The 21,537-nt window shown below is 40.5% G+C and overlaps 1 protein-coding gene across 3 annotated transcripts in view; it reads right to left on the minus strand.

The window, feature by feature from the left end:
* Positions 1–4,463: 4,463 nt before the first annotated feature.
* map3k4 (mitogen-activated protein kinase kinase kinase 4) overlaps positions 4,464–21,537 on the minus strand; it is a 212,342-nt gene continuing 195,268 nt past the window's right edge. For all 3 annotated transcript variants that reach the window (XM_073051586.1, XM_073051584.1, XM_073051585.1), the window contains 6 exons: positions 17,990–18,106; positions 15,994–16,153; positions 11,289–11,411; positions 9,550–9,656; positions 5,412–5,591; positions 4,464–5,021 (listed from right to left, as the gene is read on the minus strand). In XM_073051586.1, the coding sequence (XP_072907687.1) occupies positions 5,001–5,021; positions 5,412–5,591; positions 9,550–9,656; positions 11,289–11,411; positions 15,994–16,153; positions 17,990–18,106 (708 nt within the window). In that variant the 3' untranslated portion in view covers positions 4,464–5,000. The remainder of the gene's footprint in view (positions 5,022–5,411; positions 5,592–9,549; positions 9,657–11,288; positions 11,412–15,993; positions 16,154–17,989; positions 18,107–21,537) is intronic.

The raw sequence follows: 21,537 nt of genomic DNA on the forward strand, positions 1-21,537 counted from the left end.
ATCAAAGTGAATTCCTGAACTGTTTTCGTAAATCTACACAGTCTTTGGTGCTTGAGGCATAATTGGGTTATTGTACAAGCCATCATTATGGCTTACTGGTCTGCCTGTCCAGTACTGGCCTTGTCAGCCACCAGCGAGCCTGCAGCAGACATGGGCAGCCCCCTTCCTAAATCTCTATTCGCAAAGCCAAGCCACAACAACATTATGGTCAGAAACTATTCTGGTCCGAAATAGTGGAGCAGTTTTGGGCTTCTTATCTCAGAAAGAATGTATTGGCATTGGAGCGTGTCCGGAGGAGGTTCATGAGAATGATCCTGGAAATGAAGTGTTAATGTATCAGGAGCGTTTGGTGGCACTGGGCTTGTATCTGCTGGAGTCTAGACAAGTGGGGATGGGGCAGGGATTTCATTGAAACTTTCTGAATATTGAAAGGACTAGGTAGTGTGGATGTGGAGAGGATGTCTCCTATAGTGGGAGAGTCTAGGACCAGAGGGTAAAGTCTCACAATAGAGGAATGTCGCTTTAGAACAGATGAGGAGGAATCTCTTCAGCCCGAAGTTGATGAATCTGTAGAATTCTTTTCCACAAATAGTTGTGGAGGCCAAGACGGTGGGTATACTGAAAGTGAAGATTTATAGCTTCTTGATTAATAAGGGAGTCAAAGATTATGGGAGAATGAAGTTGAGAGGGATAATATATTAGAATAATAATGTGAATAATAAACAATGGATTGGCAAAGCAGACTCAATGGGCTGAATGGCCTAATTTTGCTCCTCTGCCTTCTAGTTTTGTCAAGTATTTCAAGGTACTGTGTAATCTATTTTAAAATTTAAAGTTTATGCTGAATAAGCTGCTGTCATACCTTCAATAAGTAGATAAATAAAAACTGTGCCTTTTTCCTTCCTGCTTTGCTGAAAACAATTTGGCTGTTGAACATTCTTAATGACATCACAGCCCCTGGACTTCAGCAACCTCTCTGAATTGACAGCAGATGTCACTGGGTTTTTGTGGCCAACTTTCTTTGAAATTTACAATTCTCCTTAATCCAAATTTTCAAGCAATCTTTAAGCAAGAATCAAATTGCACTTGCTGGACTTACTGTGGCTATTTAGCAGCATCCCTATTAATATTCTTGGTCCATTCAGAATGAATTTTGGGAATGCTGTTCAAATATAGAAACATAGAAAATAGGTGCAGGAGTAGGCCATTTGACCCTTAGAGCCATTCAGTATGATCATGGCTGATTATCCAACTCAGAATCCTGTACCTGCTTTCTGTCCATACCCCCGATCTCTTTAGCCACAAGGGCCATATCTAACTTCCTCTTAAATATAGCCAATGAACTGGCCTCAACTGTTTCCTGTGGCAGAGAATTCCACAGATTCATCACTCTCTGTGTGAAGTTTTTCCTCATCTCAGTCCTAAAAGGCTTCCCTTTTATCTTTAAACTGTGACCCCTCGTTCTGGACTTCCCCAACATCAGAAACAATCTTCCTGCATCTAGTCTGTCCAAACCCTTTAGAATTTTATACGTTTCAATAAGATCCCCCCTCAATCTTCTAAATTCTAGTGAGTATAAGCCTAGTCAATCCAGTCTTTCTTCATATCCTCGGCTTCCAATTAACAGTTTCAGGTCACTGCAAATTTTCTGTTGAAAAGCTTATGCTATAAGGGAATTCTGTAAATGGAATCATAAATTGAGCGTTATCTCTGATTTTGTTGCATTTTGAAGCTAGGTTAAGCAATATATTGATATTTGGAACTTAGTGAATTGAAATGTCAAACATCAAATTGAGCTCAAGTAGGAGGTGACTGCAGTAACTGGCAGTGAGTGATGGCTCCAAGTTCATGGGTGGCAGTGGTTTTAATGTACGATGACGCCCTCTAGTGCCAATTGGCAAACAATTAACAGCTAAGATCTATAGTTGTAGGGTTGTGCAGGAGCATTCATGGTTCTATCAGAAAGGTAGCAGTAATGGGATTGCTTGAATCAAATATTATGTTCTCCCAAGGGGTTTTCTATTGGTGTGTCCTCAGGTTGTGGATCGGGATCCACATATTCTGGTGCAGTGTGCGCAAGTTGTGCCTGTGGTTAGTTCAAACATAAAAATAGGGATTCAAATTGAGCTGAAGTAGCAGGCTTACAAAAAAAAAGTCACAGCTCTTTGTAATGTTGCCTATGCACTCCTGAGTAAGTTCTATTCATAGCCCAACAACATCCATGACTAGTTCCCCTTTAGGAATGTCAATGTGGGCAATTACTTCATCTGTCCTATTTCCTGTGTTTGTGGTAGCAAAAATCATTTATTATATCTAGGACTTGGTCGCATTTGGACTTGACTACTTCAGTGGCAGTCTTCATCATTCTTTCATAAATTAATCCAAAACTCTGCAATTTGAACCACATCCTGTTTTTGTTTATTGGCTTCCAGTTCACAACTGTAATTGTTATTCTTATCCTACAGTTTTGACAGGATCCTTGTGGTCATATTACTAAATTTTAGTGGAGTTCATGAACAAAAATGTAGCTACCAACCTTTGAAGTCAGTCATACCTGCATTTAATCCCGAGAGAGGAATCAAAGGCAAATAATAAAGGGACACAAGTAATTAAAGCTGTGGCTCCATTCAAGGTATTACAGGGGAAGAATTTAAAATGTTTCATACTGGGCTGTGCTCTTGGCAAAGAAGTAAACCTTGGAGTATGTGAACAGAGTCTAAGAGGCTAAGTTTTAAAGCAATAAGACCAGGTAATAAATAGGTAGCACTTCCAGACTGCTATGAAATTTAGCAACGTACTAGAACAGATCCTTTAGTTTAACAGAGAACTCATACTCTGAATGCTATTGTTGAGATCTCTTAAATTGACTGATTTCAGGTCCTAAGTTGAATGCTCTTTGTACTTATCAGCAGTCTTAACACTTACATGGGCAAGTAACTTTTGCTTCAAAAATAACTTATCTATACTGGACCTGTAATGAATCACTATCAGGGTACATGTGGCAAGTACTTTACAAAATTAAAAAAAGTGTAAGAGCTCAGCAAGTAGCATGAGGCAAAGGGTTCATTGCAAAATAATTACTGCACTTGCATTTTTGCTTAAAAAATTGAATGCAATGGAGTGTACATTTACTAAGGAATTTGGCAGGAAATGATTTAATAAACAGCACAGTATGTGTGTTGTGGATCAGTAGGTTCCTCTTGCTTTGGTCACTTAAGACAATAAAACTAAGGCTGGTCAATTGCTGACAGGGCTGCAGGAAAAATGTACAGCTTAACACATTTAGAGCACAGTACAGGTCATTTTGCCCATAATGTACCTTTAAGATAAAATACTTTTAAACCTACTTTAAGATCAATCTAACGCTTCTAATCTGACCATCTGTGCTCAAGTTTTATGCAACTTAAATGTTAATCAAAACCAGGCCAAAGAACTAGTGTGTACATTCTGTAATTTGTTATTAACATAAGTAGACTAATTTGACTTAGAGTTGTTTGCAAATGCTAGTCTGACAAAACATTTAAAGCCCCAGGAACTTACATTATTTATGCCACTTCATCGTTTCTTGGGACTTCTGTGATGTTTTATTTCTCTGAACTGAAATTTAAGTAGCCAAGCAGTACAGAAGAAACAGAAATAACTCATTCAGTTCCACCTTTGGCAAGGTGTAAAGCAGGAGTACGATAGGAGATTTGACACCATAGGACATTCCCACAGCTGCACTTTTGATTTAGTGCTCTGTACTTGAAGATTCCCTTCCAAACCTGCAAATGCAACAAACATATTGGATCCTCGCCACTTACGACCTCACCCAGCTGTACACCTGACATTTCAGTTACTGGTTCACTGCCTACTTCCAGCTGCACTGACTCAAGGTGTTCTAAAAAATAATTAGGAATGAGCACCAGAGCTTCCTTGGTCTTTTGAAAGATGGTGTATTTCTTGCAGGACTGTAGCTGCATTCCAGAAGAATTATCCTAAAACTAAGAATTTGAATATAAAACTGAAAATTTTTGTTGCTGTTGCCCTGCTGTTGTAGTGGAACTACAGTCTCATCCATGAGTCATCTTTGGCTTCTGAAGTTATTTAGCCTTTGAACAAATGTTAACAAGTAATTAAAACAAATGCTTTTCTTGTGGATTTACCAGCAATAGCTGAACACGTGCCAGCTGGAATAAACTTGTTCAAAACCCAGAAGCCTTAATTTTACACGTCTTCAAAGAATGCAGTCAACTGTATGAGGATGACTGTTCGAATATGGATTTAGTTGATTACATAACAGATTGATTTTTAACCTATAATGAAGTGTGATAATCACAGTACTTGTAAAAAATATCCAAGCAGTTACTCCAAACTGTTAAATTCCTTCAATGGTAAACCAATGGCATTTTTCTCCCACGAAACAAAACACCAAAATGTTATGCAAGGAAGGTCCATGTAGATTCATTCTCACTTCACCAGTATTCCTAAAATAAAGAATTTATTGGAAAACAATTGTATTTCATTAATCAGTCTACAGTTGCTGCAGAATAAACTCGAGTATGCAAACGTTCATGGGAGTCAGTGCATTCTTCTTCCACGATATAATAGGTTTGTAGTACAACAAACAGAATAAAAACATTTTACAAATTAGAATATTTGACAACACAAAACTTTGGAACCTATAGAAATTTGAAATACTATAGCTGGGTATTATGTTTTCCAAAAGCAAGGTATAGTAAGGGGATGGGTTATTGGGGGGCGGGGGGGGGGGGGAGAGAGAAACCACAACAGTCTGTACAGTAGTAATGGCACTTCCAATAGAGCATGCAGCTTATTTTAATTTGTTAGACAGTCAAATGCCCAACGTGTGCAGTTTGACTGTCAGCTTCACAGAAGCAGTGGTACAGTGACCCTGGTCAACTGTCCGTGCAGTCCACGGTGAAAGAGTGTTCTTGGCACTTGCAGTAGTGATTGCTTCTTGTGTGTCGGAGACCACTCGAGCTTTTGTTCAGGCAGCCTCATTCTTCATCACAGCAAACCTGGACAGACAAAGTATTTTAAGTTATAATCAAAATGGTAGCAGTTCAGACCAAATCACGGGAAAGTAACTGAGGGTCAATTCATCATTATAATAACTTGAAAGCAACTGAGTATGCTGCCCTAATTAAAGGAGTCAGGATGGGACAACATCTTCAGGTCTACACCAATGAAAAGAGAGTATCAAAAACACTGGCAGGCTATTTCAGAATGCCACAAACACACCCACCATGTCTAAGATATCTATGAGCAGTAGTAGTGTATGAAAGTACTCGGGAAGATAGATGAACACTGTTAAGCAGCTTATAATCTTACTATCTGCAAAAGCTGCGATCCAACTGAATCCTGAATTGAGAGAAATAATTGAGCTTTCATGATGTGTTACACAGTACCTTGACAAAAGGGTGATCCAGAAGTTGGCTAGCTGTCCACCGGTGCTTTGGATCGTTTTCCAGGCAATAGGACAGAAAGTGCTTGCCTTCTGGGCTTAACCGTTCTGGGATGGGAGGCTTGTGACCCATTCCCACCTTGTACATGATCTGGAAGTTGTGCTCATACTCGTGCCAAGGCCTCTGCAAAACAATTGAAAGAAGAACTTGAGTTTTCAGACAGTATCAAATAATGAAAACAAATTTCACACAGCAAAACAAATCATACACAAGGCTTTCTGGACTACAATCCTATCCATTGTAAAGGGTAATCAAAGGTCAAACAATGGGGAGAAGGTAGCTGAATGACATTTGCATTACAACACATGAAAGGTTCCTAGAAGCTGAAGTAAAGTGTCATCTGTGTCTTTAGAGTGAAAATGAAACTGGACTGAAAAAAGTATGTTCCAGGTAGTTGCACCAGATACTGTAATGTACCCACAAATGTTCCTGTAATAGGATTACTAAACAACTTAATCAACACAGGTTTGTGTATAGCTTATTAGATATTTAAAAATTATTGTATATTAAAAAATAGTGTAAAGTCAAATTTTGACATTCATCTGAAGTGTGAATGTTTTATTGCCATTAAAATATTTGCACCATTTCCTCCAATTTTCTCTACAGGCTGGTTTGCTCCCCTCCTGACTAGCTAATATCTGGATCTGTGCAAGAGCAGGATGGATCTATCTAGTCTACTAATACCACTTTGCTGTTGTATGTTAACTTCAAAGCTTAAAGTAAATTTAACGTACATATATGTCACTCTGAATAATTTTCTTGCAGGCTTTCACAGACCAAAGAAACAATAGATTCACTGAGACTGACTAACAACCTATATGCAAAAGACAGTGTAAATACAAAAAAAAAGTAAGTTCCTGAAAGTGAGTCCATGGGTTGTGTTGAGGTAAGTAAAGCTATCCATACTGGTCAAGAGCCTAATGGTTGAAGGGTAATAACGATTCCTGAACCTGGTGGCATAGAACTCTTAGCTGTTGGCAGCAGCGAGAAGAGAGCACAGCCATTGAAATGTGCAATGTTGACCGGAAGAGGCTCTCCTTTATGGTTAGTAAAATAATTTTTAAATGATACACAGAAACAAAATAGTTTTGCAAAACAAGCATGGTCTCCCTGTAGCAGACACTGCACTTCTGACCACACAGACCATTCGAGCATTCAGAGATTCTCAAGAAACAGATTAACAAATTTTCACAACACAGCAAAGGCCTCTGCAGTGACAGTGGACGCACCAGATATTTCAAGGTGATTAAAGCCTTGTCTTAAATGCTACTTTGGCCTCCTCAACACAATGATTTTCTCTGAGTCCAAAATACACTATTTTGGAATATCATATGGTAAAAGTGAAAGTGCAAGTAATTACTGAATTGAATGTACTTGGGTAAAAGATCATTTTAACCATCTAGGAAACAAGTTTGTTTTATGCCACTGTCACAAATGTCATTCAACCAACTACTTACGGTCTAGTACAGGAAAATGATGCTGAGGTGCCTTGATCTTATTGAACAGCACAGCAGGCACAAGGGGCCGAATGGCCTGCTCCTGGTTCTGTTGATGTATGTTGTGGTGAGATGATTTAATTCACATCAAAAGTAGTTCTTTAGAGAAACTTGTAGTAATTAAGTCACTATTCCAAAAATTCCTCTAAAGATGAAATTCATAAGATGTGGACATTTAAATGCACTTCATATTTATTTCAAATTACCATTTAAGACTTGGTCACCAGAAAATACATGGGCTATGAAAGTCAAACACTTTTGCTTGAGGGACTCATTTACAACTTTATGTTTCAGCAAAGAAAACAATTATGTGATTCACATAGAAAACAAACTCTTTTGTCCTGCTGTCAATAAGGCATTAGACTGGGCATGACTCACCATTTGACTAAACTGGACAACTGCCCAATGATGAGCTGTAGTCCAGCTGACTCATCTATTGGTCAATTTGAATCTGGAGGAAATGTTACAAAGCAAACCCAGTCCCTTGCAAGGATCAGAGGATTCTGATTCATATCCCAAGGCATTTGATTAAAGCTTTTGGTACTTAAATGAATCATACAAAGACACAAAGTAGTTTGGAGTCTTGTTGCTGAAAACTGAGTCTTCATTTTCTCTAAGCAGAGAGAAAATTTACAAAATCAGAAGTGCAAAGGGACTAGGGAGTCCTCATGCAGGAGTCCCTAAAGATTAACGCAGGTTGAGCCAGTGGTAAGGAAGGCAAATGCAATGTTAGCATTTATTTCAAGAGGTCCCTAGAATATAAAAAGCAAGGATATGATATTAAGGCTTTCTAAAGCATTGATCAGACCACATGAAATACTGTGAGCAGTTTTGGACCCCTTATCTTAAAAAAAAGATGTACTAGCATTTGAGAGAGTCCAGGAGGTTCACAAGAAGATTCTAGGAATGAAAGGGTTATGTATGAGGAGTGTTTGATGGTTCTGGGCCAAAACTCACTGGACTTTACAAGAATGGGGTGGGGAGGGGGTAGAATCTCATTGAAACCTATCGAATATTGAAAGATAGATAGATAGATACTTTATTCATCCCCATGGGGAAATTCAACATTTTTTCCAATGTCCCATACACTTGTTGTAGCAAAACTAATTACATACAATACTTAACTCAGTAAAAATATGATATGCATCTAAATCACTCTCTCCAGGCCTAGATAGTCTAGATGTAGAGATGCTTCCTAAGGTGGGGAAGTCTGGGACCAGAGGGTAAAGCCTCAGAATGGAGGGACATCCACTTAGAACAGAAATGAGGAGGAATTTCTTTAGCCAGACGGTGATGAATCCATGAAATTCATTGCCACAGATGGCGATAGAGGCCAAATCATTGGGTATATTTAAAGCAGAGGTTGATAGGTTCTTGATTAGTCAGGGCATCAAAGGTTACAAGGAGAAGGCAGTAGAAGTGGACCTGAGAGGGTTAATAAATCAGCCATGATGGAATGGCAGAACAGACTTGACAGACTGAATGGCCTAATTCTGCTCCTATGTCTTATGGTGTTGTTCAATTTTAAACTTGTGGGGGGAGGAGTGGGGAGAAGCAGCTGAAGGACATGAGTGTCAGATCTAGCAAGGACTCAGCAGCCTCTGTCTGACGCAACGTGGTACCAGTGCTCCAGTCCAGTATGCAAACGCCACTGTAGATGACACTGCTCCAACATATCAGTCGAAACTGCCACCAACCTCTACCCAGAGACCACAGACTTCACCCTAAGTTTGTGGAACACACCTTTAAAGCAAAGCTCCAGGTAAATGTTTCACAAACATCTTAGATGTACACACACGTACGTAGTGGCAACTTTATTAGGCACAACTGTCATTAATGCAAATATCTAATCAGCAAATTGTGGCAGCAACTCAATACATAAAAGCACACAGATATGGTCAAGAGGTTCAGTTGTTCAGACCAAACATTAGAATAGAGAAGAAATGTGATCTAAGTGACTTTGACATGGAATGATTGTTGGTGCCTGAAGATGTAGCCTGAGCATCAGAAACTTTTGATCTCCTGGGATTTTCACACATAAGTCTCTAGAGATTACAGAGAATGTTATGAATAACAAAAATCATCCAGTGAGTGGAAGTTCTGTGGCTGAAAATGCTTTCTTAATAAGAGGTCAGAGGAGAATGGCCAGACTCATTCAAGTTGACAGGAAGGCAACAGCAACTCAAATAATAGTGGTATGCAGAGCATATCTGAACGCACAACACTAAACTTTGAAGTGGATGGGTTACAGCCGCAGACCATGAACGTGCTCATAGTGACCACTTTATTAGGTATAGGAGGCACCTAATAAAGTGGCCACTAAGTGTATATACTAAAACAGGAGCTGTGGCCCCTTGGAGTTTATTCTGCCACTTGCTGACCTGATCTTGGCTTCCTGCCTGATTCCTATGTCCTTCAAATCTCTTTTAGTCCAAAATAAAACTGAAGGTTACAAAATCAACACAGAAACGCTGTTACCCCGAGTTGTGCTTGAGCACAAGTTACCATGCAGAGTCTCTGACAGTCATTACAGAATGCCACATACACCAAAATGAATATCCATGCACCATCATTCTACACCTCACCTTGCCCGTGACCATTTCCACAAGGACACACCCAAGGCTCCACACATCTGCAGCACGTCCATGTCCTTCTCCCTTTGCTCTGGTGATAACTTCAGGGGCCATGTAAGCTTTAACAGAACAAAAGAGACATCAAGTTAATTAAGTCCATATCTATCACTCAATCATCCTGCTGAACTACATTTTTGTTTGCTGCTGTCAATGCTGTCACAAGTGGCTGCTGCACTTCAAATTTAAAAGCTCACTGCACAGTGCGTTAAATCCTCAGGCAATGTTATATTCTGAAACCACCTTATCTCTGAAAAGGGACTGGTACCAGCCCAAACATATTGAGCAATCTAATATCCATTCCAAATCCCTTCAACCAAAGTTAATAAGAATTAACACTGTCGGTGGATATCTGCAGATTCCAACAGGAAGTACAACCCAAAGATTAAACATTCCCTGGTTTGATATCCACTGAACTATTCAACATCAGCCAGGTCAATGGCAGGGATTACTAGTTCCAGCACTCAGAGGCTGGAGAGAGAGGGGATGTAGTGGGGTAAGAAGTAGGAGAGAGAGAGAGCAGATGAAAAGGTTACGGGGATGAGAGAAATAATCAGCCAAGATGGAATGGTGATGTAGACTCAATGGGTTGAATGGCCTAATTCTGCTCCTATGTCTCATGGAAACCGCTTGTGAACAATAGCTCGGCACAAACACCTGAGCAATCCATTAACTTCACACAGAAATGGGACTTGATAACAGGACATATCCTGCGTACACAAACCCTACCCCAATGGGAATCAGTACGTGCAAGGAATGATCATAAAGGACTTCCATTTTTAAACAAAATATCCAAGTCCAAAAATCTATATTGTTTTATACACACACAACAGAAAAGGGCAATATCCATTTTAATCTTTCCAGAGGTTCTGTTAATAATGGTTTGAAATCAACCTGTGTCATGGAGATGGATGGAGAATAAAGAACCACTTGTTTAGCACACAAACAACAGGGCCTGGGCCACATATTCATTATATGCAGAAGCATTTCATGAAGAACAGGAGGTCAAGAAAACAAAGGCTTGTGGCACCATTCAACAAGATCACATCTGAACTACCTTAAATCCACTTCCTTGCACAAAGCGTATGCCCCTTGCTTTCCCCAGATTCCAAAATATTATCCATCCTTCTCAGATTTGAATATATCCAACAACCTGGCATCCACAACTGATAGGGAAGAGAACTCCACAACCAGTGTGAAGTCATCAATCCAATATGCCCATACCACAAAACTCTACAACCAGTGTGAAGTCATCAGACCAATACTTAATCAGAGCTTATTTTACCTGATCTTTCCTCAGTCAGTCCTACCATCTTACAAATCAACCTAATAAACCATTGATACATTGTGTCCGTGACATGTTCATTCATATGGCAGACCGGGGTGATTTCCCCTGAAGCCCTTTACTGTTGTAGTGAGACTGCACTCTTGATCAGAACACTTCTTTGACACTTGCTACACTGCTTCAACTCATTGAAAAACAGGTGCTGCCGTGTTACCTACAGGCAGAGAGATTCACTCTCCATCGTCCAAATGTTTCATCAAAACCTAGTGCTACTGGGGCATCAGTCTGGAGAAGGTAAGCATCATATTAAAATTGGAAAAGTCCAGCCTTTTGCATCACATACACACCATGTCCACAGACACAAATGAATGCCTAGTGGGAAAAGGAAAACTTCAAACAAGTATCTTACCAGCAGTCCCAAGGGTACTGTTCACTTCACCAGGCATGGTCTGTGCAATATTCTTCAGTTTAACCGAACAACCAAAGTCTCCCAGTTTGATCAGACCCGATGAGGTGAGGAAAATATTGGCACCTAAGAGTAATGAAAATTAAAGGTTTACTAAATTACAAAAAAGATCATTGCTATTAGACTCAGTGTGATGTCACAGCACAACACTGTTTCATCATCCAGCACCCCACCATTCCCTCTTCTCACTGCTGCTCACCACCAGGTTCAGGAACAGTCATCCATCAGGCTCCTGAACCTTCATTCACCTCAACTCTGAAATGATTCCTCAACCTATGGGCTCAGAAGGGCTCTACAAGTCATGTTCTCAATTTATTTTGATTTTATTTTGTTTGTTTCTTTGCACAGTTTGTCTTCTTTTGTACATTGATTGTCAATGTGTGTCTGTAGTTTTTCATTGACTCTTGCATTTCTTTAAATGTGAATGTCTGCAAGAAAATGAATCTCAGGTAGTATATGGTGACTTGTTAATAAATTTATTTTGAACCTTGAGCCAGGATAGCACAAGGACTAATGGAAATGCAGTGAGAATGCAGCTCTAAATGAGAGAAACACTTTTGCAGAAGCAAAACACTGCTGGAAATTTGAAACAAAAATGCTTGTAATACTCAAGCAGTACTTGGAAAGAGACATATGGTTAACAATCTTGGGTTGTTTCCATCATAGTTATCACGATCTGAAGTGTTAGCTTTCTTGCTCCATAAATAATACCTTACCAGTTGAATGTTGGCAGGATTCACTGTTACTGGGTGAAGGACCCAATCAGTTCTTCAATGCAACCAAAGACAAGTATGCCAGAAAAACTTTTAACTCAGTCACTGGAGCCACCAACATCTTCAGCAGATGTCCAGAAAGACCCAGTTATTGTACAAGTCAATGAAGGCCAAAGTGCAGGCACAACGTGGGAGGGCAAAGATTATGCTTTTATTACAACAGTATTCAAATAAAGGAGTACAGACATCTTACTGCAAATTATATCAAACCTCTTGAGACTGTGCCCAGGGTAGTGTATACGGTTTTCCTTTCACTACCTCCTCACCTCAGAGGGCATGGATTGAAGATTCATTGGGTGGCAGCAAGGGGAGATCAAGTAAACAGCCGAAATCCTTCAGAGCTCAGAAGAATGGGAGGAGATCTCAGTGAATCTAACAAAATTCTTTCAGGGGCAACAACCTGCTGAAGGATCTCAGCAAGTCGTGCAGCATCTATGTGAAGAAAGGAATTGTTGACATTTAGGGGTGTTGTAGCTCAAATTGTTGACAATTCTTCTCACAGCCAGTGCTTGGCCCAGAGTTCCTTCAGCAAATTCCTTGATGCTCCTGATTCCACCATTTGTATCTTGTGTGTAAACAGGGCTCAACAGGGACTAATGCTCTGTAAACAGGAGTCATGGTCTCAGGATACGAGGAAACACAACGAGGACTAAGGTGAGGAGAAACCTCTTCACTCAAAGTGTGACGGATCTTCAGAATTACGCACCCCAGAAGGAAGTTCGATCAGGAGATTAGGGATAGGGTGGAAAATGGAGCTGAGACGGATCAGCCATGATCTTGGTGAATGGCAAGGGGAGGGATAAATGATCCATCCCTATTCTTAGTTCTCGAGCTGCAGCTGTCACCCTGATAAGGGATAAACCCACTGCTCTGATGGAAACCTCTAAAGCCACCACAAATGTACTTGCTCTCTACCAATGACTCTGACGTGGATGTAAGGAGCAAACATGCCAAGTAAGTCACCACTTATTTTACTAAAGGATATTCAGCAAGGAGCATGTTGGTGATTGCTGGAAAGTTCCAGTCCTGAACTGCCTTCTAGAAAGTGATGGTGAGATTTCTTTTTTGAACAACTGGTGTTCCTTCTGGGGGAAGGCTTGGATGCTGCAGGATTTAAATGCAATCCACTTAAAAGCGCAAAATACTTTATGAATGGCTGTCTTGTACTCTTTCTGATGGCTGATTAACACTTGACCACAACACTTCTCCATTGTTCAAATCCCCAGTTTAAATTAGCATGCTTTGACCATTTAAAAGAATGAAAGCTTTGTATCTAGAACTCAGCAGGTCAGGCAGCATATCTGGAAGGGAATAAAGAGCTGATGTTTTGGGTTGGGCCGAGGACTGATGAAGGGCCTTGGACTGAAACTTCGGCTCTTTATTCCAATCCATAGATGCTGCCTGACCTGCTGAATTCCTCCAACATTTTGAATGTGTTACATCTGTTGAATCTCATGTTTATCAACCTTTATCTGATGTTACAAAAAATGACATCAGTGTCAGAGCAAACTGACCTGGCCTTCGACAGTCAGGTTTCAGTGAAATCTGCCCATTGCAGAAGTATTGGTTGGGTAAAGAGTGACAACATTGCCAACAATACATTACTACTAGTTCCATAGCTGAGTGAAGGGCACAAGTGTATTGGTTGGATGGATTATAGTTAATGACTTAGCACAGCAGTCAGAAACAATTGGTACTGCCTGCAGATATTTAACAACCACTATCAACACCTTTAATAATATTCTTCAAGATTGTGCTGGAACTGCACTCACAAATTACATGCTCAACAGTACTTGTGTTATACAAGGTTTCAACCAGCAGTTACAACTGCATTACAGTCATAATGATTATTATATAACTCAGAGTACAACTGAGTAATTGTTTGCCTTCCCTCAAAAGGAACACCAGTTGTTCAAAGAACCATCTTACCATCACTTTCTGGAGGGCAGTTCAGGACTGGAAACCAAATGAAGACAAGGAACGAATTCTGATCCATAAGACATTGGAGCAGAATTACACCATTTGGCCCATCGAGTCTGCTCTGCTTTTTCATCATGGCTGGTCCACTTTCCTCTCAACTCCATTCTCCTGCCTTATCCCCATAAGCTTTCACGCCCTGACTAATCAAGAACCTATCAACCTCCACCTTAAACACTTGGCCTCCAAAGCCACCTGTGACAATGAATTCCACAGTTTCATCATCCTCTGGTTAAAGGAATTAATTCTAATCTCTGTTTTAAATGGACATCCCTCTATTCGGAGGTCAGCCCTCCAGTCCGAGACTCCCTCATCATAGGAAACATCCTCTCCACATCCACTCTATCAAGGCCTTTCAACATTTAATAGGTTTCAATGAGATCCTTACCCCCCCCCCAACCATTCTTCTATATTCCACCAAGTATAGGCCATCGACCCTCATATGACAAGCCTTTCAATCCCAGAATCATTTTCATGAACCTCCTTTGAACCCTCTCCAATGTCAGCACATCCTTTCTTAGATAAGGGTCCAAAACTGCTCACAATACTCTAAGTGAGGCCTCACCAGTGCCTTAAAGTCTCAGCATTACATCCTTGTTTTTATATTGCAGTCCTCTCAAAATGAATTTGCCTTCCTCACCACTAACTGAACCTGCAAGTTAACCTTCAGGGAATCCCTTGCTCCTTTGTAAATTTGTGCTGACTGCAATACACCAAGTGAATTACTTGGCCAGGGCCAGACATGAACTTGGCAGATTTATAATTGTTTGGCAAAAAGAATCCAGTTGGTGGCTAGCCTGCTTTCAGCAATCTGACCATTACAGCTGGTAAACTCAGTGTTGCTGAAGGCTGCTATTTCATGAATTTTATGGCGTCTATCAATGAAAATACATGCACAGAACCTGAGAAATAGTGTCACTTCTAATTCTTGCAGGATGATCAGCCACAATCCCACAATGAGGCACAGATTTAGCATGTTTTTAAACCGAACAGGTGATGTAGAATTCCAGTGTTAGGTAAAATTCTTGACACTGTCTTTTCTCCACAGAATATAAATAACTCCTGACTGCTCCACTATCCATCACTCTGATACAAGATCTTTCTTGCCCGTGCCATGAACTTCAACTTCTTCTATATCCACTTCAGTTTAGATAACTAATCTTGGCATCTTACTTTGGCTATTGAAGTATTGAGTAGTCTTATTGACTGGTCTTATTCACCTGTCAATTTCTGTCTCTTAAGGTGAAGTATAAGCCCTATCCCTTTTACAGGATAGTTATTTGTTCTTTAACAAAAATATCTTAATCATATATTAAGACCCCATTTTAATTTAGTGCTTTCAAATTTACAAGGATGTATACAGGACATGAGGACCAGTGTTCTAAATAAAGGTTGAATAGATTGGGATTGTCTTCCATGGATTGTAGAGAACAAGGAGAAGTTTGATAATATACAAAATTATGAGGGGCATAGATAGGGGAAATGCATGCAGACTTTTTTCTACCAAGGTTGGGTGAGACTAGAATTAGATATCACTAGTTAAGGGTGAGAGGTGAAATGTTTAAGGGGTACACGAGGGGAGGGGAACTTCTTCACTCTGAGGGTGGTGAGAGTGTAGAACGAGCTGCCAGCAGAAGTGGTGGACCCTGGTTCACTATTTGAGAGATAATTGGATAGGTACATGGATGGGAGGGGTATTAATGGCTATGGTACAGGTACAGGTCAATGAGACCAGGCAGAATAAATGTTTAGAATGGCCTTGATGGGCCAAAGGGCCTGTTTCTAATAAATACGCTAATTATCACATTTGGAAGTGTGTTTAAACAATAAACAAAGAGCTTGTGGAAAAGCAGCAGTAGAGATGAACTTGTAATATTAGAAAGAAAAGTGTGCATTACCCTTGATATCTCGGTGCACAATTCCATGTTCATGTAGCACATTGATAGCTGTGGTGATCTGCTTGGTATACAATCGAATTACATGCTCCTGAAGACCAAGCCTAGCTACCTCTTCCAAGGTGCCTTCATCGCAGTACTCCATGAAGATGTACATTTCTTCCTGAGCGAAAGATAAACACCAAGTTTAATATGCAAAACAGCTACATGGCCCACAGAGAAACAACAAAATAAGCATGATATTTAATCACAAGAATTGCATCAAACAAAAGATTCACCTACGTGTCTTGGGATGAAGAACACTTTCTCCCTCTAAATTATATATTCCCATATATATGAAGGACAAATAAACGGGGAACAGTTTGAGTTATGTTGCACAACTGAAACTCCAATAATGCTTTGCCAAAGCTCACTGAGGCTCACAAACATGGCACAAATCCTTAGTTGTAAAGAATAATTGTGGAAGTTTGGAAGAATCAAAGTGGGAGGGAGAGGGAAATCTCACTGAAACCGATCGAGTATTGAAAGGCCTAGATAGAGGGGATACAGAGTGGTTGTTTTCTATAGTGGGGGAGTCTAGGACCAGAGGGCATGCCCTCAAAATAGCATGACATCCCTTTAGAACAGAGATGAGGAGCAACTTCTTTTGCCAGAAGATGGTGAATCTGTGGAATTCATTGCCACAGATGGCTGTGGAGGCTAAATTATGGGGTATATTTAAAGTGGACGTTGATAGGTTTTTGATTAGTCAGGGCATCAAAGGTTATGGGGAGAAGGCCAGAGAATGGGGTTGTGAGGGATAATAAATCAGCCATGATGGAATGGCAAAGCAGGCTTGATGGGCTGAGTGGCCTAATTCTGCTCCTGTCTTATAGTCTTACTTCCCAAAGGGGACAGCCCTATATGGGGCACTAAGGACACAACTCCTTGCTTGTCCAAGACTGTGAGAGAACAAAACAGTCATGAAGGGTGTAAACAGCAAGATCGTTAAGTGGGACCGGATTCTCTTTAATTATGTTCAAGTGGGAACCACACAGGTCCAAAAGGCCAGTTGGTATTAAAAGCCAAAGCAGCAAAGCTGTATGACTTGGGAATAAAAATTTTTTTTATTGAAGTGGCAAGAGAAAGGCACACATTATGTAGTTTGCACAATGTGATTCTAACATTATCACAAGAAACAAAGCTGTTGTTATTATTATGCCCAACTTGCCAACAACTCTGCTTTCTATGTCTAGGGGTGGGTCACTTTAACCTGGACACAACTCATCTGGCTCAGATGAGTCAATACAGAGGACACGACATGTAGGTGAGGCAGAATCAGAATAAAGCTAATATTCCAGTCCTTTCATTCGGATTGCCTGATTACTTAGTTTTTAGGCAGATGGGACAGAAGTCCTTTTAAGACAGTTTGCAATGTGGAAGGACTTTCAGTCTTTGGCTGGTCAAGGTCAACATTCAAATGGCATAGACTTCTAACTGCAGAGAAAATAAGACAATTCAGTGGAGAATCACAGTTTTCTGCTGATCTCTGCTCCCGACTGAGCTCTCGTTTGTACTCTAGAATCTCATCTTGTTTACACCTCCAGAAATAACATTCATGAAAGGACCCTCGGCCAGGACATATATCCCTCCCTCAGATTTCCTCTGACAAAAGTCTCAGATGATGTAAAGTTTTGGCACACTGTACTTTGCCCAGAGGTCAACCTACATTAAAGGATCTAGGGGGAAAAAAAATCAAGGGCTTGTTCATTTCTCTAGCTGAATTTCAATGCCATTAGCTAGTCTGGGACATTAATTTAAGCATCATATGACAAAATTTTCCATGCAGATTTTCTTCTTTCGAAACACTAGCTCAGTGACTTATAAAGGCCGACCTTCTACCATGCATATCTGGTTCAATACAGGTCAACAGGACAGGAAATCAAGGCAAAATACTCTTTTCTGTAAAACGGATAGGGTATTTGAATCAGTACATCTGATGGGTACTTGAATTACTTACTCTGTGAAGTTCTACACCAAAATATCTAACCAGGTTTGGGTGTTTGATACCTTCAAAAATTTTCAATTCATCTGCAGTCTCCTTGATTGTTTTGTGATCATTTGGCTGGAATCTGATCTATAGATAAAGGACATCAAACCATAAAGTCAGTACACAAGAAAGAAAAGGAGTTGCATATACAGTTGCAAGAAAAGGTTTGTCAACCCTTTGCAATTACGTGGTTTCCTGCATTAATTAGTTACTCATAAAATGTGGCCTGATCTTCATATAAGTCACAATAATAGACAAACACAATTTGCCTAAACTAGTAACACACAAACAATTGTACTTCTTGTCAAAAAAAGTATGTGAACTGCTGGGGCAATGCCTTCAACAAAACCTATTTGGAGGCAGGTGTTCCATCAATCAGTTGAGATTGGAGGTGTAGGTTGTAGAGGTGACCTGCCTTATGAAAAAAAGACACAATAAGCTAGGTTACTGTCAGAGCCTGTGCTTCTCAAGAAAAATGTTTATGTACACCATGTCTCGATCAAAACAATTTTCAGAGGACCCTAGAAGAATTGTCTTGCAAAGATCACACCAAGAATACAAAGTGCAATGCTGAAGGAGGTGAAAAAGAACCTAAGAAATCTCTAAAACTTGCTAAAGTCTCTGTACATATGTCCACAAGAATGGTGTTTGTTGAAGGACACCATGGAGGAAACCACTGCTCTCCAAAAAAACCATTGCTGCATGTCTGAGGTTTGCAAGACCACCTGGATTTTCCACAATGTTCTGTGGACAGATGAGACAAAAGTTGATCTTTTTGGCAGAAATGCACACCGCTATGTTTGGAGGAAACAGGGTACTGCACACCAACACCAAAACATCATCCCAACTGTGAAGCATGGTGGAAGGAACATCATGATTTGGGGCTGCTTTGCTGCCTCACGGCCTGGACAGCTTGCAACTGTTGAGGGAACACTGAATTCAAAATTGTACCAAACCATTTTACAGAAGAACGTCAGGGTAGAGGTCTGTCACCTGAAACTTAACAGAAGTTAAAAGATGCAACAAGACAATGATCTGAAACACAAGAGTAAGTCAACAACAGAATGGTTTAAAATGAAGAAAATTTGTGTTTTGGAATGGCTAAGTCCAGGTCCTAACCCAATAAAGATGCTGTGGCATGACCTGAAGAAGGCTGTTCATGCAAGGTATCCCAGAAATATTGATGGATCGAAACTGTTTTGTATGGTGGAATGGTCTAAAATTCCTTCTCGCTGTTGTGCAAGTCTGATCAGCAACTACAGGAAATGTTTAGTGAAGATTATTGCTGCTAAAAGAGGTTCTATCTGTTAATAAATACAAGGGTTCACATACTTTTTCCAGCCTGGATTGTGAATAATTTAAGAATGTGTTCAATAAAGACATGAAAATTACAATTGTTTGTGTTATTAGTTTAGGTAGATTGTGTTTTAGATGAAGATCAGACCACATTTTATGAGTAATTAATGCAGAAAACCAAGTAATTGCAAAAGGTTCACAAACTTTTTCTTGCAACTGAATGTAGTATCTTTCACAACCACAGGACACATTATAGCATTTCACAGACAATTAAATAATCTGCTTCAAAGCAACTTACATTTTCCAGTGTGTGGTGAGCAAGATCTTTAAAAAAACAAGAAATAATAACCACACCAGCTGGCTGTGGAAAAAATGTCAGCTAGGACATAAAGGAAACAACTTCCTTTTTGAAATACAAACACGAGGAAATTCAAACAACACACACAAAATGCTGGTGGAACACAGTAGGCCAGGCAGCATCTATAAGGAGAAGCACTGTCGACGTTTCCGGCCGAGACCCTTCGTCAGGACTAACTGAAAGGAAAGATAGTAAGAGATTTGAAAGTAGTGGGGGGAGGGGGAAATACGAAATGATAGGAGAAGACCAGAGGGGGTGGGATGAAGCTAAGAGCTGGAAAGGTGATTGGCGAAAGTGATACAGAGCTGGAGAAGGGAAAGGATCATGGGACAGGGAGGCCTCGGGAGAAAGTAAGTGGGGGGGAAGCACCAGAAGGAGATGGAGAACAGGCAAACAACTAAATATGTCAGGGATGGGGGCAAGAAGGGGAGGAGGGGCATTAACGGATGTTAGAGAAGTCAATGTTCATGCCATCAGGTTGGAGGCTACCCAGTCGGTATATAAGGTGTTGTTCCTCCAACCTGAGTTTGGATTCATTTTGATAGTAGAGGAGGCCATGGATAGACATATCAGAATGGGAATGGACGTGGAATGAAAATGTGTGGCCACTGGGAGATACTGCTTTCTCTGGCGGACCGAGCGTAGGTGTTCAGCGAAACGGTCTCCCAGTTTGCGTCGGGTCTCACCAATATATAAAAGGCCACACCGGGAGCACCGGATGCAGTATACCACACCAGCCGACTCACAGGTGAAGTGACGCCTCACCTGTAAGAACTGTCTGAGGCCCTGAATGGTGGTGAGGGAGGAGGTGTAAGGGCAGGTGTAGCATTTGTTCCGCTTACAAGGATAAGTGCCAGGAGGGAGATCGGTGGGAAGGGATGGGGGGACATTTCCTTTTGAAATGGTGACTGGGATCTTCCAATTAGGAACTGAAATTCCTAAAAATCTACCCTTTGAGTGGAAATATCGTTTCCCACCGAACTATATGATCTAAGAAGGAAAACAATAAATTTTCTGCAAGTGATTAAACAGCTGCAAACAAGAATAACATCCACAAATTCACAGCCAGACTCACAACAATAAGGATTAGGATCAAGAGAAAGTTGCATGGCCCCTATACCTGCCTCACCATTTCGTAACATCTGACTAATCTGAACGTAGAGAAAACCCTACATTCCCATTAATCCCTTCACTTATCAAGAAGCCATCTATCTCTGCCTAAGAACATCCAAAAACTACTCCCACCTCATTTTGTGCAACAGAATTCCAAAAACTCACAACTCTTCAGTAAGATACAAATTGCACCTTATGCCTGTTTTACATGAGTGACTCCACATTCTAGATTCTGCCAAAGAGGAACTCTCTCCCCACATCCATTCTGTCCCCCACAGGATTTTGCATGTTTTGAACAGGTCCTCTATATTCCAGTGGCTAAAAGCCTATCCTGCTTAGTTGTCTGCCATTAGACAATCTATCTAGTCCAGGCATTAGTCACATTAAGTACCCATTCCATCTTCTGTTATTGCATATAATTTGATCAACAAGATGTCCTTCGGTGTACCGTTGATTCCCAATTCCCCGGCGCCCTGTAATTAGTTTTTGAATCTCCATCAATAGACCACAAGACATGGGAGCAGAACAGGTAATTCAGTCCAATGAATCTGCTCCACTATTTGATCACGGCTGATCTATTTTCCCTCTCAATCCCATTCTCCTGCCTTCTCCCTATAACCTTTGGCACCCTTACTAATCAAGAACCTATCAATCTCTGCTTTAAATATACCCAATAACTCAGCCTCCACAGCCGTCAGCGGCAATGAATTCCACAGATTCACCACCCTCTGGCGAAAGAAATTCCTCATCT

The sequence above is a fragment of the Hemitrygon akajei genome, chromosome 7 (assembly GCF_048418815.1).
Source record: "Hemitrygon akajei chromosome 7, sHemAka1.3, whole genome shotgun sequence".
Classification (NCBI taxonomy): Eukaryota; Metazoa; Chordata; class Chondrichthyes; order Myliobatiformes; family Dasyatidae; genus Hemitrygon; species Hemitrygon akajei.